Below are 15944 nucleotides of genomic sequence, written 5' to 3'. Positions count from 1 at the left end.
GAAGTCACTGAGGTGGTTAGCAAGCTCCTTGGTGGCAAGGCACCGGGGGTGGATGAGATCCGCCCCGAGTATCTCAAGTCTCTGGATGTTGTGGGGCTGTCTTGGCTGACACGCCTCTGCAACATCGCGTGGCAGTCGGGGACAGTGCCTCTGGAGTGGCAGACTGGGGTGGCGGTCCCTCTTTTTAAGAAAGGGGACCGGAGAGTGTGCTCCAATTATAGGGGAATCACACTTCTCAGCCTCCCAGGGAAGGTTTACTCCAGGGTACTGGAGAGGAGAGGCCAATAGTCGAACCTCGGCTCCAGGAGGAGCAATGCGGTTTTCGTCCTGGTCACGGAACACTGGACCAGCTCTATACCCTTCATAGGGTGCTCGAGGGTTCATGGGAGTTTGCCCAACCAGTCTACATGTGCTTTGTGGACCTGGAGAAGGCATTCGACCATGTCCCTCGTGGTATTCTGTGGGGGGTGCTTCGGGAGTATGGGGTTCGGGGCTCTTTGCTAAGGGCTGTCCGGTCCCTGTACGAACGGAGCAGGAGTCTGGTTCGCATTGCCAGCAGTAAGTCAGACCTGTTCCCAGTGCATGTTGGACTCCGGCAGGGTTGCCCTTTGTCACCGGTTCTGTTCATAATCTTTATGGACAGAATTTCTAGGCACAGCCAGGGGCCAGAAGAAATCCTATTTGGGAACCACAGGATTTCATCTCTGCTTTTTGCAGATGATGTTGTCTTGTTGGCTTCTTCAAACCAGGACCTTCAGCATGCACTGGGGCAGTTTGCAGTCAAGTGTGAAGCGGCTGGGATGAGAATCAGCACCTCCAAGTCTGAGGCCATGGTTCTCGACCGGAAAAGGGTGGCTTGCCCTCTTCAGGTTGGTGGAGGAGTCCTGCCTCAAGTGGAGGAGTTTAAGTATCTCGGGATCTTGTTCACGAGTGAGGGAAGGATAGAGTGTGAGATCGACAGGCGGATTGGTGCGGCCTCCGCAGTGATGCAGTCGCTTTACCGGTCCGACGTGGTGAAGAAGGAGCTGAGCCAAAAGGCGAAGCTCTCGATTTACTGGTCGACCTACGTTCCAACTCTCACCTATGGTCATGAGCTTTGGGTAATGACCGAAAGAACAAGATCGCGGATACAAGCGGTCGAAATGAGTTTCCTTCGCAGGGTGGCTGGGCGCTCCCTTAGAGAGAGGGTGAGAAGCACAGTCACTCGGGAGGAGCTCAGAGTAGAGCCACTGCTCCTCCACATCGAGAGGAATCAGCTGAGGTGGCTCGGGCATCTCTTTCGAATGCCTCCTGGATGCCTCCCTGGGGAGGTGTTCCAGGCATGTCCCCCCCGGAGGAGGCCCAGGGGAAGACCCAGAACACGCTGGAGGGACTATGTCTCTCGGCTGGCCTGGGAACGCCTCAGTGTTCTTCCCGAGGAGCTGGCCAAGGTGTCTGGGGAAAGGGAAGTTTGGGCTTCCATGCTCAGACTGCTGCCTCCGCGACCCGGCCCCGGATAAGCGGAAGAAGACGAGACGAGACAAACCTATCATTTTAACGGGGTGTGTACACTTTTTATATCCACTGTAGATAGATAGATAGATAGATAGATAGATAGATAGATAGATAGATAGATAGATAGATAGATAGATAGTAGACAGTTTATTGCATTATTGTACATCAGAATTTTACTATCCTTTATACTTAGTAACTAAAGAGTGAAGTAACAATAAATCTGAATCTGAAGTAGAATCTTTAAAGGTTTGCTACATTTTGAGCAATCAGCATGAACCTTATTGCTCACATTAAAACACAAATACATTTTACTCCTTAAACTGATTAAAATGTTGCCTGACAGTGTGACTGATGAAGCTTGTCAATATGTATCAAGTACCTGAGGGTTTTCTCCTCACGCATTTACGGGTAGCCCGTTTCCAGCGACCCCAGGCATATGAAGCCCACTGGCTAACAGAGCGCACCACTGAGACTGACATCGCAGGGGTACCGGAACCAGTATATCGCTTTGACTGCTAAAAACAAGACGGATGATAACAGACCTTGGAAGCTATTTGAAAGGTTATTGGTTACTGCAAACAAATGTAGCACACAGACACAATACAATCAGCATCCTTACTGTACCTCACTGAGGTCCACACCGGGGTTGTCATGGCCACTGGGAGAGACTCGACTCACTCTCTTTATACTTGGTCCTGTTACATGGATCTGGGTGTCTCTTTCACTAACTCACTGCTATTGCCTTCCAATCATGTCAGTTATCATTCCTGATTTAACTATAACGTTAGTTAACATTACATAACTTGGATAAATTGGCTAACTACATTAATTAATGTTAAAAATTGATATTCATATTGACATTTGCATAAATGATGAAGACAACTGCGTTTTAGTCGTATTTAGTGCATTTGCATATAAATTAGGATGAATTAAATGACTGCATGTTACTAAACTCAAGGGTCTGAAGAGAAATATTGGCACTCATCAAATACAACATGAACTAATTTCATATTGGTCCTTGTTGACTTATTTTTACTCTTGAATGGAGTACATTTCTGTAAATTCACATGTTTATCATTTGGCTTATTTAAAAAAAAATTAATACAAGATTACTTTGTTAACATTACTTTTGGTGTGTTAATGCTGATTTTGTTTCTGAGTGTGAACAAATCCATGTAAAGTGTTATGAATTTATTGTAATTATTATTTTTGTTTTAATTACTTAAATTTGTATCATCACTGTCATAATTTTCCTTTGAAGGCATGCTGAGGAAAAAAAAAAACACCAAAAACCCAGCCTGCTCTGAGTGTCATAACACACTTGCTTAATTTTTTTTAAATCACTTTTTGGCTAATAAATATTGTTTGAGTTTTGACTCCACGTCTATGTGCTCCTGTTGTGTTAGGATACCAGTGACAGAACTTAGCTGCGAGTATTTAGTGAGATACTGCTGCTTTTTAAGAATAAAAGCAAATTATTGAGAATTTTGGAAACCTAAAAGTAAACATGAGAGTTTTTAATGAAGAACACGACATCCACGACCCACCCCATGCCCATTTAAGACCCACTAGTAGGTTCCAATTTGAAATCACTAGCTGAAAACTACTTCCATGGATGATTAAAGAAAACACATCACCTGTACTGAGCAAAAACAACTTCTCCGAATATGAATATTGCACTGAATTTGACTTTTAAAAACAGACCTTTCTGTACAGTACCTTAGGACGGGTGAAGTCAGCGTTATTTGACTGATCTGACTCTCCAGTATGTATATTTTAGTAAGACATGCAACCTTCAGGGTATTTAAACTCCGCTTATGTTTGTATTGACATGGTCCGTTCCTCAGCTACATACAGCCAGCAAATTGCAAAACAGCAAACTCTTGTACTCATTACACAACAGTTCATGTGCCCTTAACTCATAAACCGCGCACTGTAACAGCATTTGTCTCACAGCGTTTGATAAAGGCAGAGGTTGCAGGCTAAAAACACAGGCCAAACCCTAAAGCCATGTTTATGACAAATTTATCTGCTCCCACATGTCTTAAAGTAGATTTAATCACCAGATAATCATGTACATCAGCAATAACCCACATACGTACATGACCCTTTTTGATATTAATCATATTCCTTTGCTAATTAACCCAGATATGAAACATATCTGACACACCAGTGCAGTCTGAGGCAGATCAGTCACAGGCATGTGACATTCCTTCAGTCTTCTTGCACTTAGGAGGTTCCTAGGATTCGCTTGTCGAGGGATTTTGTACGTTTCCTACATTTCCATAAATATTGCTGATACTGTCAATTCAGAAGATATTCTAGGAACTTGATTTAACAGTTGGATTTCTACAAAGTTACAAAAGATCAATAGGCTAATAGGATGTCCATTACCTTACTAAATAGTGAGCAAAACTAAAAAGAGACAAACACCAAAAAAAAAAAAAAAAAACACCACAAAAGCACTTCAAATTACAAATAATAAAATAATATTGCCTGGCGTTGAGTGGTATATCAGATACATTCCATTCAGCTTGCATGATACTGAATGAGTCGAAGACAAGTTCAATATCATGCGAGCTGAATGGAATATATCTGATACAGTGGTGCTTGAAAGTTTGTGAACCCTTCAGAATTTTCTATATTTCTGCATAAATATGACCTAAAGCATCATCAGATTTTCTCACACGTCCTAAAAGTAGATAAAGAGAACCCAGTTAAACAAATGAGACAAAAATATTATACTTGGTCATTTATTCATTGAGGAAAATGATCCAATATTACATATCTGTGAGTGGCAAAAGTATGTGAACCTCTAGGATAAGCAGTTAATTTGAAGGTGAAATTAGAGTCAGGTGTTTTCAATCAATGGGATGACAATCAGGTGTGAGTGGGCACCCTGTTTTATTTAAAGAACAGGGATCTATCAAAGTCTGAGCTTCACAACACATGTTTGTGGAAGTGTATCATGGCACGAACAAAGGAGATTTCTGAGGACCTCAGGAAAAGCGTTGTTGATGCTCATCAGGCTGGAAAAGGTTACAAAACCATCTCTAAAGAGTTTGGACTCCACCAATCCACAGTCAGACAGATTGTGCACAAATGGAGGAAATTCAAGACCATTGTTACCCTCCCCAGGAGTGGTTGATCAAGATCACTCCAAGAGCAAGGCGTGTAATAGTCGGCGAGGTCACAAAGGACCCCAGGGTAACTTCTAAGCAGCTGAAGGCCTCTCTCACATTGGCTAATGTCAATGTTCATGAGTCCACCATCAGGAGAACACTGAACAACAATGGTGTGCATGGCAGGGTTGCAGGGAGAAAGCCACTGCTCTCCAAAAAGAACATTGCTGCTCGTCTGCAGTTTGCTAAAGATCACGTGGACAAGCCAGAAGGCTACTGGAAAAATGTTTTGTGGGCGGATGAGACCAAAATAGGACTTTTTGGTTTAAATGAGAAGCGTTATGTTTGGAGAAAGGAAAACACTGCATTCCAGCATAAGAACCTTATCCCATCTGTGAAACATGGTGGTGGTAGTATCATGGTTTAGGCCTGTTTTGCTGCATCTGGGCCAGGACGGCTTGCCATCATTGATGGAACAATGAATTCTGAATTATACCAGCAAATTCTAAAGGAAAATGTCAGGACATCTGTCCATGAAGTGAATCTCAAGAGAAGGTGGGTCATGCAGCAAGACAACGACCCTAAGCACACAAGTCATTCTCTCATCTCATTATCTCTAGCCGCTTTATCCTGTTCTACAGGGTTGCAGGCAAGCTGGAGCCTATCCCAGCTGACTACGGGCGAAAGGCGGGGTACACCCTGGACAAGTCGCCAGGTCATCACAGGGCTGACACATAGACACAGACAACCATTCACACTCACATTCACACCTACGCTCAATTTAGAGTCACCAGTTAACCTAACCTGCATGTCTTTGGACTGTGGGGGAAACCGGAGCACCCGGAGGAAACCCACGCTGACACGGGGAGAACATGCAAACTCCGCACAGAAAGGCCCTCGCCGGCCACGGGGCTCGAACCCAGACCTTCTTGCTGTGAGGCGACAGCGCTGACCACTACACCACCGTGCTGCCCCAGCACACAAGTCATTCTACCAAAGAATGGTTAAAGAAGAATAAAGTTAATGTTTTGGAATGGCCAAATCAAAGTCCTGACCTCAATCCAATTGAAATGTTGTGGAAGGACCTGAAGCGAGCAGTTCATGTGAGGAAACCCACCAACATCCCAGAGTTGAAGCTGTTCTGTACGGAGGAATGGGCTAAAATTCCTCCAAGCCGGTGTGCAGGACTGATCAACAGTTACCGGAAACGTTTAGTTGCAGTTATTGCTGCACAAGGGGGTCACACCAGATACTGAAAGCAAAGGTTCACAGACTTTTGCCACTCACAGATATGTAACATTGGATCATTTTCCTCAATAAATAAACAACAAAGTATAATAATTGTCGTCTCATTTGTTTAACTGGGTTCTCTTTATCTACTTTTAGGACTTGTGTGAAACTCTGATGATGTTTTAGGTCATATTTATGCAGAAATATAGAAAATTCTCAAGGGTTCACAAACTTTCAAGCACCACTGTATGTCACAAAAAAACCCAGCCAATATTATTATTATACATACACATTAGGCAAGGCAAGGCAAGTTTATTTATATAGCACATTTCATACACAGTGGCAGTTCAATGTGCTTTACAGAAGTAAAAGCAAAACAGTAAACAATAGAAAATAAAATTACATAAAATAAATGGGGAAGAAAAATAATAAGAATTAAACAATAGTAGAAATAAAATAAAGTGAAGTAAAAGTTCAGTAAAAGAAAAAAACAGCAGAATAAAATAGAATAAAAGTTAAGTAAAATTTAAAACATGCAGAGACTGTAAAAGTTAAGAGTTTAAAACATGTAGAGATGGCAATATTAATAATTTAGCAGAAAGCATCTGAGAACAGCTTGGTCTTTAATCTAGATTTGAAGTTGCCAACAGCAGGAGCATTTTTGATGTCCTCTGGCAGTTGGTTCCATAGCTGTACTGCATAGTAGCTAAAAGCTGCTTCACCACACTTTGTTTTAACAACTGGTTTTAACAGTAAATTTTTCTGCTGCGATCTGGTAGATCTGATTGGGTTAGGCTGCTGCAACATATCAGAGAGGTAATTGGGCCCTGTACCATTTAGAGATTTGTACACCAGCAGCAATACTTTAAAGTCAATTCTGTAACTTACTGGAAGCCAGTGAAGGGACCTTAGAATTGGAGTAATGTGCTCTGTTCTTTTTGTTCGTGTGAGAACCCTAGCCGCTGCATTTTGAACCAGCTGAAGTCGTTTGATGGTCTTTTTTGGCAGGCCTGTGAAAAGGCCATTGCAGTAATCAACCCTACTAGAGATGAAGGCATGTATAAGTTTTTCCAGATCATTTTTTGACATAAGTCCTCTTAGTTTGGAAATGTTTTTTAGGTGATAGAATGCCATTTTAGTGATTGCTTTCATGTGACTGTCAAAATTTAGCTCGCTGTCAATGAAAACACCAAGATTTTTAACCATTTCTTTTGTTTTAATCCCCTTTGTGTCAAGAATAGTGGTAATCCTGAGTCTTTCATCTTTTTTCCCAAATATAATTACTTCTGTTTTATCTGTGTTCAGCTGAAGAAAATTTTGTGACATCCAGTTGTTGATTTGGTCGATACACTGGTAGAGACATTCAAGGGGGGTATAATCATTAGGTGATAGAGCAAAATAAATTTGGGAGCATATAAAGGTTGAATAGTAATGGTCCAAGAATCGACCCTGGGGGACACCACAGGTCAAGGACATTGATGTTGAGGTACAATTTCCCATGGTAACAAAGAAGCTTCTATCTTTTAAGTATGATTTTAACCAATTGATAACTTTACCAGTCAACCCAACCCAGTGTTCAAGTCGATGGAACAATTATAGATTTTACAACAAGTTAAGAACAGAGGGGTAACTTACCAATATTGAATGCTGATTCTGATCGAATGTAATTCAATGTTCTGTCAATCCAATGTGCATGTACAAAGTCAAAGTTCTAACAATAAAAATGGTCCAAGTCCAAAAAGCGTGAACAACCACCCAACTTATATACAAGATATATCCAGGCTGATAGTTCAACTTCAAAGTTACTTTTGGTAGGAGTTAACTGTTACATTGCAGTTGTTCAAAACAAAAGGGCTTTGCTGAAACTGCATGGTTCGAGTAGGAGTTGTCAATGTGCTAGATGCATGATTCACAGAGCTGCACATCCACAGCAGAAAACTCTCATTGGATATTCACATCAGCTCCGACGTGTGACGTTATGTTGTCTTGACAACCATGAAATATCGTAAACCATATTCAACGCTCATTCTCCACTGCGTAGAGTGACGCAATACATGTAGGATAAGTGATATGCGAACAATATTGCATGCTATCAAACCAAATGAATGACACCTGCCAGAAGGGAACAGAACCCATGCTTTTATTCCATCGAAAAAGTGTCCTGTATGTATAATAATACAATATAATTAACAGAAACGTTAAATTAGATATTCAGGAACAATAAAACATTTTAATATATAATTTAGAGAATAATATAAATGACCATGATTACCTCTCACATTAAGTTGTTCTGAAATACTAAACTATGAAAAAAAAGGAGAAAAATCTTAACACGGAGCAAGCTGACAGTTTTACTAGGTGGTTGCATCTAGTTCCATCATCAATAACTGGAACTCGAGATAGTGAAGGAGTGAAGAGAGAGAATGAGAAAACAGGTTCGGAGTACGCTGACTGCTTTTGACAAAATCGGAGACACAGTCAGTATCACATCTTCAAACCAAATATGATGGAGATGATCTGTCTGATCTACTTGAATGTGCATTTTAATTTCTACTCAGACACGTGTGTGCTAGTTGAGGTTTCTGGATGTCATTCACATTTGCATGCCATATCACACAGATCCTGATTCTACTCTGAGTTTCTGTGAATGTTGCAGCTGGTGGCTTACTGTGGAAATATTTCCCTACAGGCACACTTCCCTGAGTACGTGCAAGCTTTGGGAATGTGCGGTTCATCCGAACCAGTGGTCGCCCATACATTCTCTATTCCACTCCACACGGCACAGCCAGCACCACTCGAACTTGCAATGTGCACGAGGACACACCATGTGCATGCAGCCACCTGAAAATAAAGACAGGTTACATATGCGTGTGCGTGTGTGTCTATATACTACTGGATTTCTGATTTTCACAAGCTACAGTTGTGGTCAGAAGTTTACATACAGTGACAAATGTCATCTTGGATATGAATGTCATGGCAATATTTGGGCTTTCAGTCATTTCTTTGAATTGTTCTTTTTCTGTGGTAGAATGATTGTACAGCATTCATCTTTAATTAAAAAAAAAACAGAATTTGGTGCACAAGTTTTAATTTTCTTTGGGTTTTCTGAAATCAACACAGGGTCAAAAATATAAATACAGCACACCTAATATTTGGGTAAAATGTCTATTCGCAAGATTCACCTTGACCAAACATTTTTGTTTACCATGAACAAGCTTCTGGCAGAATTCTGGTTGGATATTTCATGACTTTTCATGGTAGAATTGGTAGAGTTCAATTAAATTTGTTTTTTTTTTTTTTTTTCTTGGCATGGACTCGACTTCTAAGCACGGTCCATATATTTTCAATAGGGTTGAAGTCAGGACTTGCTTTAAGCTTAATGTTAGCCTGCTTTATCCTCCACAACCAGCTCTGATGCGTGTTTGGGTTCATTGTCCTGTTGTAACTCCCAAGTCATGTTCAAGTTTCTGATGGTTTATGCTGAAGAATTCTGAGGTAGTCCTCCTTTTTCATTATTCCATCCACTTTGTGCAATGAACCAGTTCTACTGACAGCAAAACAGCCCCAGAGCATGATGATCCTACCACCACCACCAGCTGGTACAGTGTCCCTCTGTACATGGTGGTCACTGTGGCCAAACAACTCGATCTTTGTCTCATCTGACCATACAGCTATCCTCCAGAAGGCTTTTTTTCTTTGTCCGTGTGGTCAGCTTCAAACTTTAGTTCAGCTTGAAGGTGTCAATTTTGGAGCAGGAAGTTATTTTTTGGATAGCAGCCTCTTTGTCCATGGTGATCTGAACTGTAGACAGTAATCCATCAGCTTCCAGTTCATGGCAGGGTTGCGCCATGGTGGTTCCCAGATTGTTCCTGACCATCCAAACCAATTTCCTTTCAGCTGAGGGTGACAGTTTGGGTTTTCTTGAAGCAAAGTGGCTTGGCAAAGTGACTACACCTCACAGTAACTTGGATACAATTGTTTGAACTGATCTTGGAATTTGCAGTTGTTTAGAAATGGCTCCAAGAGACATTCCGGAGTTGTGTACATCTGCCATCCTCTTTCTCAGATCTGCACTGAGCTCCTTGGACTTTCCCATTTTACTGTGTGTTGGTCAATCCAATGACTGCTGTAAACAAACCTTTTTTATGAAGGCACAGAGAAGCTACCAGCTGGAGTCAATCATGATCACTAACAGGAAGTGAAGAGACCTCGGCCTTGGCAAGATAAGAGACATTTTGGAAGTTTCAGCACCTCTGAATTAATAATCTAAGTTAGCAGATGTAAATTTTTAACCCTGTATGTATAATTTTGACCCTGTGTTGAGTTCAGAAAACCCAAAGAAAATTAAAACTTGTGCACCAAATTCTAGTGTTTTTTTAATTAAAGATGTATGATGTACAATCATTCTCTCATTCCTCATCTCATTATCTCTAGCTGCTTTATCCTGTTCTACAGGGTCGCAGGCAAGCTGGAGCCTATCCCAGCTGACTACGGGCGAAAGGCGGGGTACACCCTGGACAAGTCGCCAGGTCATCACAGGGCCGACACAGACAACCATTCACACTCACATTCACACCTACGGTCAATTTAGAGTCACCAGTTAACCTAACCTGCATGTCTTTGGACTGTGGGGGAAACCGGAGCACCCGGAGGAAACCCACACGGACACGGGGAGAACATGCAAACTCTGCACAGAAAGGCCCTCGCCGGCCACGGGGCTTGAACCCGGACCTTCTTGCTGTGAGGCGACAGCGCTAACCACTACACCACCGTGCTGCCCATACGATCATTCTACCACAGAAAAAGAAGAGTTCAAAGAAATGACTAAAAGCCCAAATATTGCCATGATATTCATATCCAAGATGACATTCATGTCACTGTATGTAAACTTCTGACCACAACTGTATAAGCCATAATGATCAAAATTAAATTAAAAAAAAGGCTTGAAATATTTCACTTTACATGTAATGAATATATGCAAGTTTAAGTTTTTGAATTAAGTTATGAAAAAATATTTTTCACAATATTCTAATTTTTTGAGATGCACTAGTATAAAGTTAAATGTACATTATTTGTGCATATTTGACCTGGATATTTGCACTGGACATATATGTAAATTACAAAAACAAAAGACTTCTGAATTTGCTTCACTGTACCGTGAATATAAGAAACACTAATAAGACACATCACATATTTGAAGTGGAATGAACAAACATGTACCGTTCTTCTCCACAGGGACTGCGCATTTAGGGCAGGGCCGCGTCGTCTCTTTTATAGTGTCCTGAGATGCTTGTTCCCAGCGGGCCCGCAGGGCAGCATCCTCATCCACCACATAACCCTGTCACATAACAAACGAGCAGATCACCAGGGAAACATATCAGCATAATATAACTTTTCCTTCAATTTTATGAAGTTTTTCTTGATCTGTGTGAGTGTCAACTGTGATTATGTACATGAACATTGGATACGTGGTTAAACAATTTGTGAGAAAGGGCAGCGAAGAATTGTGAATTTCCAACTTGTGGCCATTAAAAATTCTCAGTCTGGTCAAAATGTACAAGTCCATGACCAGAACTGTTTTTCTTTCATCGCTTTTAATTACAAACACTGATGCAAGATTGTACCCGTTTTTACTCCTCTATCTTAATTTCATTTTTTTTTAGCTTCTTTAAAATGCTTGTTGGAATTATGACTAAGTAATTTGCTTAACTAAACAGTCATGGCCTGAAGGTTAGAAAAGCAGCCTTGGGCCCAAAGGGTCGCTGGTTCGATTCCCAGGACGACCAGGAAAAATGTCAGGGGAGTTGAGTGAATGAGCAGCACTTTCCCCTCTGTCTATATCATAGCTGAAGTGCCCTTGAGCAAGGCACCTAACCCCCAACTGCTCCCCGGGTGCTGTAGCATAGCTGCTCACTGCTCTGGGTATGTGTGTGCGCTCATTGCTTCTTGCTGATTGACTTGGATACAATTGTTTGAACTGATCTTGGGATCTGCAGTTGTTTAGAAATGGCTCCAAGAGACATTTTGGAGTTGTGTATATCTGTGATCCTCTTTCTCAGATCTGCACTGAGTTCCTTGGACGTGCTCATTGCACGCATGTGTGCATGTGTGCGTTCACTGTTTCAGATGGGTTAAATGCAGAGGAATTTCACTGTGCTTGAGTGTACATGTGACAAATAAAGGCTTCTTCTTCTTTGTTAAAATGGTTAATCTGCACAAAGTATAACATATTTGAGTCTAATACTGTTATATCTTATATCAAATCCAGTATGCATTTCATCCCCTATGCATTTAGTACGATAATTTTCAGTGAATAACAATTTTGTTGACTTATATTAAGAATGACTTAAGTTATTTAATTTGTCAAATTTGTATTAACCTTTCATACCAGTTCTTACAAATGGACCCTTTAGACACTCTGTGTGCTAACAAACACCTCACAAGCCAGTGAGAGCCATCAATCAAGAGCTTTTATACTCTCAGGGGTCTCGATGGATCAGTGATGTTCAGTGTGTGTGTTTCAGTGTCACTAAGGCTACATTTACATTAGACCGTATCTGTCTCGTTTTCTTCACGGATGCACTGTCAGTTTACATTAAACCGCCTGGAAACGCCGGGAAACGGGAATCCGCCAGCGTCCACGTATTCAATCTAGATCGTGTCAGCTCCGGTGCTGTGTAAACATTGAGAATACGCGGATACGCTGTGCTGAGCTCTAGCTGGCGTCTCATTGGACAACGTCACTGTGACATCCACCTTCCTGATTCGCTGGCGTTGGTCATGTGACGCGACTGCTGAAAAACGGCGCGGACTTCCGCCTTGTATCACCTTTCATTAAAGAGTATAAAAGTATGAAAATACTGCAAATACTGATGCAAATACTGCACATTGTGTAGTTATGATTGTCTTTAGGCTTGCCATCCTTCCACTTGCAAGTGGTAAGTGATATGCGCTGGGATCACACACACAGCGGCTCAGTCCCGAATCACAGCTTGTTCACTTCACTCGCGTGCTCTGTGAGCTGCGCAGGGCCGGAGTGCGCACCCTCCAGAGGGCACTCACTGTTCAGGGCGGAGTGGTTTGGAGCGCAGGATGCCTGCAGAGCCGAGCGTATCCGTGTATTGGTATTGCTGTGTGCATGCGAATCGTGTATTGGTGTTGCTGTGTGCACGCTAATCGTTTTAAAAACGTTAATCTGATGATCCGCTGACACGGTCTAATGTAAACATGGGCTAAATAGTGTGTATGTGGCACACCTGCATGGGACTCCCTGTTGCAGGGGTTGACTGCTGTCGACACTCGCCCTCGTGGTACTCCTCTTTACAGTCTCGACAGAACACGAACTGCACACACAATAACAAAGCTATTTAGAAGCAAACATCAACATCGTATTTTATATGATGGTAAATATGGGGAAGCCATGGCCTAATGGTTAGAGAAGCAGCTTCAGGACCAAAAGGTTGCTGGTCCGATTCCCTGGACCAGCAGGAGTGGGTGAAGTGCTGTTGAGCAAGGCACCTAACCCCCAACTGCTCCCCAGGCTGCTCCACGTATGTTGTACATCACTCTGGATAAGAGCGTCTGCTAAATGCCATTAATGTATTGTAAATACTAGAAGTGTATGACTGCCCAAGAAGTTTACATACATGTTCCTGACCTTAAACCTCATAATGAATGTCTCTTATTCAGCAGAGCCTTTAGGAATACTTTTGATCTTCTCTTCTATCCTGTGCCTCCATTGGAGAAAAGGGCCATTAGTCTTTTGAAGTTTTCCATCCACCCGCTCCCTGTTGTGGCTACTTCGTTCCATGAATTCCAACCAAGATGTTTTCTTTCCTTCTCGATGGTACGTCTCCATGTCTCTTTTGGTCTTCCTTGTTTGCGTTTACCAGCTGGTGTCCATCTAAGAGCAATTGGAGGGTTCTTGTTGTTTCTGTCGTTATCTCTTAGTATATGGCTGATCCATTTCCACCTTTTCTGTCTTATGTTTAGTTCTTTCTCTAAGCTCATTGTTGGTTCTAACTGTTGGCCAGAATATCCTGAGAATTATCCTTGAACATTTATTTTGGAAGCTATCTAATATGTTCTCATCCTTTCTTGTTACTTTCCAAGTCTCAGAGCTATAAAGTAATACTGATGTTATACAAGTGTTATATTTTCTGAGCTTTGTTTCTTGACGATATGCTGAACTGCTCCAAACCGTCCTGAGTGTTCTGGAGGTGATCCAGACTTTATTAATTCTAATTTTTATTTCGTTGTCAGCACCTCCGTTTTTATTGATTGACGCACCAAGATATGTGAATTCATCGACTTCTTCAATTTGTTTGTTGTTTATTCTTAAGTTATTTTGACATAACTTAAAGTGACAGGTCGATGTGCTGGTTCTGGAATCGTTCAATCCACTCCCCTTTCTGAATTGTTTGAGCTGATACCCATCCTCATAGCTGGTATGCATCATGTTTCAATACATTTTATTTCCTAATGCAGGGCGTCCTAACCGCGTATTAGTCTGTTTACAAACTGCTCGGCATGCAGTTCAGAAAAGTCATGTGAGGTCATGTGCGGGTCAGAGGTCGCGACCGCAGAACCACAACAAACATAATGGAACGCCCAGATCGAACGAAGACTCCTAGATCGAGACAAAAAAAAGACAATTTTAAGGAAGCATCTGACATTGTCAGAGGCAAAATGCACCAGAAAAGAGAGGGGAAAAACACAGCAGACAAGCTGAGTAAGTATTCCTGGTCATCTTTCCCGATGGAAGGCTGAAAAGGCAAAAACAAATGCGACATCTGATGCCAACTTTGTCAAGATCATACTTGCCAACCCTCCCGATTTCGGCGGGAGGCTCCCGATTTTAGCCTCCATCTCCCGCCTTCCGATTGTATTTGTTAAAAACTGGATAATCTCCCGGTTTTGGGAAATCCCTACTGCCAAGTTAAAAATACTCCCGATTACGTCCAACCAGAATCGTATGAGAAACACTGCTGACGTCAACTGATTTTTAACCAATCAACGAACAGAACGACAGTCACTTCCGTAATGTACCCAGGATTCACCCAGGTTGTCCGACATTTTTTACAAGCAATCATTCATCATGGCCACTAAACCCAATACCAAACGGCAAAAATATGAATGCAAATACCAGGTTGCACGGGAGAATGAATTTTCATGGATAAGCAAATGTTCGACCAGCCAGTTACACATTTTAAGGTAAAGATACCTTAAATCAGAATATAACGGACATTTGAGTGTGAAATTAAACTAGTCTTCCTGACCATTTCAGAAACAAACTATACAACTTCTAAAGCGTTTCGTGAAATTTTGCATGACAGGGAATGTGTTTGGTGAGTGTATTTGAATAGTGTCGTAGTGTCTTCGTGCTATTTTGAATTTATGTTTGAAAGTTTTAAGTGAACGTTTACAAGTGAATTATCTGGAAAGTGACTGATTTTGATAGAGTTTTAAGTGAAAGATTACTAGTGAGTGGATTTCGGTAGGACTAAAATTTTGCATTCGAGTGAATTTCTTTGCGGAGTATATTTTGATAGTATGGTAGTATTTATAGTGCCATTTTTAAATTTTGTTTGAAAACTTTCAGCCAAAGTTTGCAAATGAGCAAATTCCTTTGATGCATTCCGACAGGATTTGGACAGGATTTCTAGTGCTTTTTAAAAATTCTGTTGGAAAGTGTTTAGTGAGAGAGATGCATTTTAGTCGTACTAAGACAGTGCAGTATTTATTTAATTGAGTTGTTACTATTTTGGTTAAATCTTATTAAAATTTACTTTATATTTGATATTATAGTTCTCTGTATTTTTACATGAGCTTACAGAAGGAAAACACATTTGATGCAATCCAATAATACGTTTCATTCACTGTGACTATTTTAAGAAATGATAAACACTCTTCTAAAGCATCACTTGTGTTATTTTCTGTGGGTCTCTGTATGTAGACAATATTCAGGCATGAGATTTTTCAGCTAAAAATCTGATTTAAGACTTCCCTTTCATTGTTATCATATTAAAATTCAAGACAAGAGTATAATTTCAGATGTTTCACTCTGAGCTGAGCTCTCTCAGGCCTGATACATGAATC

At 41.3% G+C, this 15944-nt stretch overlaps 1 protein-coding gene across 2 annotated transcripts in view; it reads right to left on the bottom strand.

Annotated features, from left to right (window-relative positions):
- Positions 1-7579: 7579 nt before the first annotated feature.
- Positions 7580-15944, bottom strand: part of prkn (parkin RBR E3 ubiquitin protein ligase) — a 308907-nt gene continuing 300542 nt past the window's right edge. For both annotated transcript variants that reach the window (XM_060924648.1, XM_060924649.1), the window contains 3 exons: positions 13103-13189; positions 11067-11184; positions 7580-8687 (listed from right to left, as the gene is read on the bottom strand). In XM_060924648.1, the coding sequence (XP_060780631.1) occupies positions 8578-8687; positions 11067-11184; positions 13103-13189 (315 nt within the window). In that variant the 3' untranslated portion in view covers positions 7580-8577. The remainder of the gene's footprint in view (positions 8688-11066; positions 11185-13102; positions 13190-15944) is intronic.

The sequence above is a fragment of the Neoarius graeffei genome, chromosome 7 (genome assembly GCF_027579695.1).
Source record: "Neoarius graeffei isolate fNeoGra1 chromosome 7, fNeoGra1.pri, whole genome shotgun sequence".
Taxonomy (NCBI): Eukaryota; Metazoa; Chordata; class Actinopteri; order Siluriformes; family Ariidae; genus Neoarius; species Neoarius graeffei.
The sequence above is the reverse complement of the archived record's forward strand: the minus strand, read 5'-3'. Positions and strand labels throughout refer to the sequence as shown.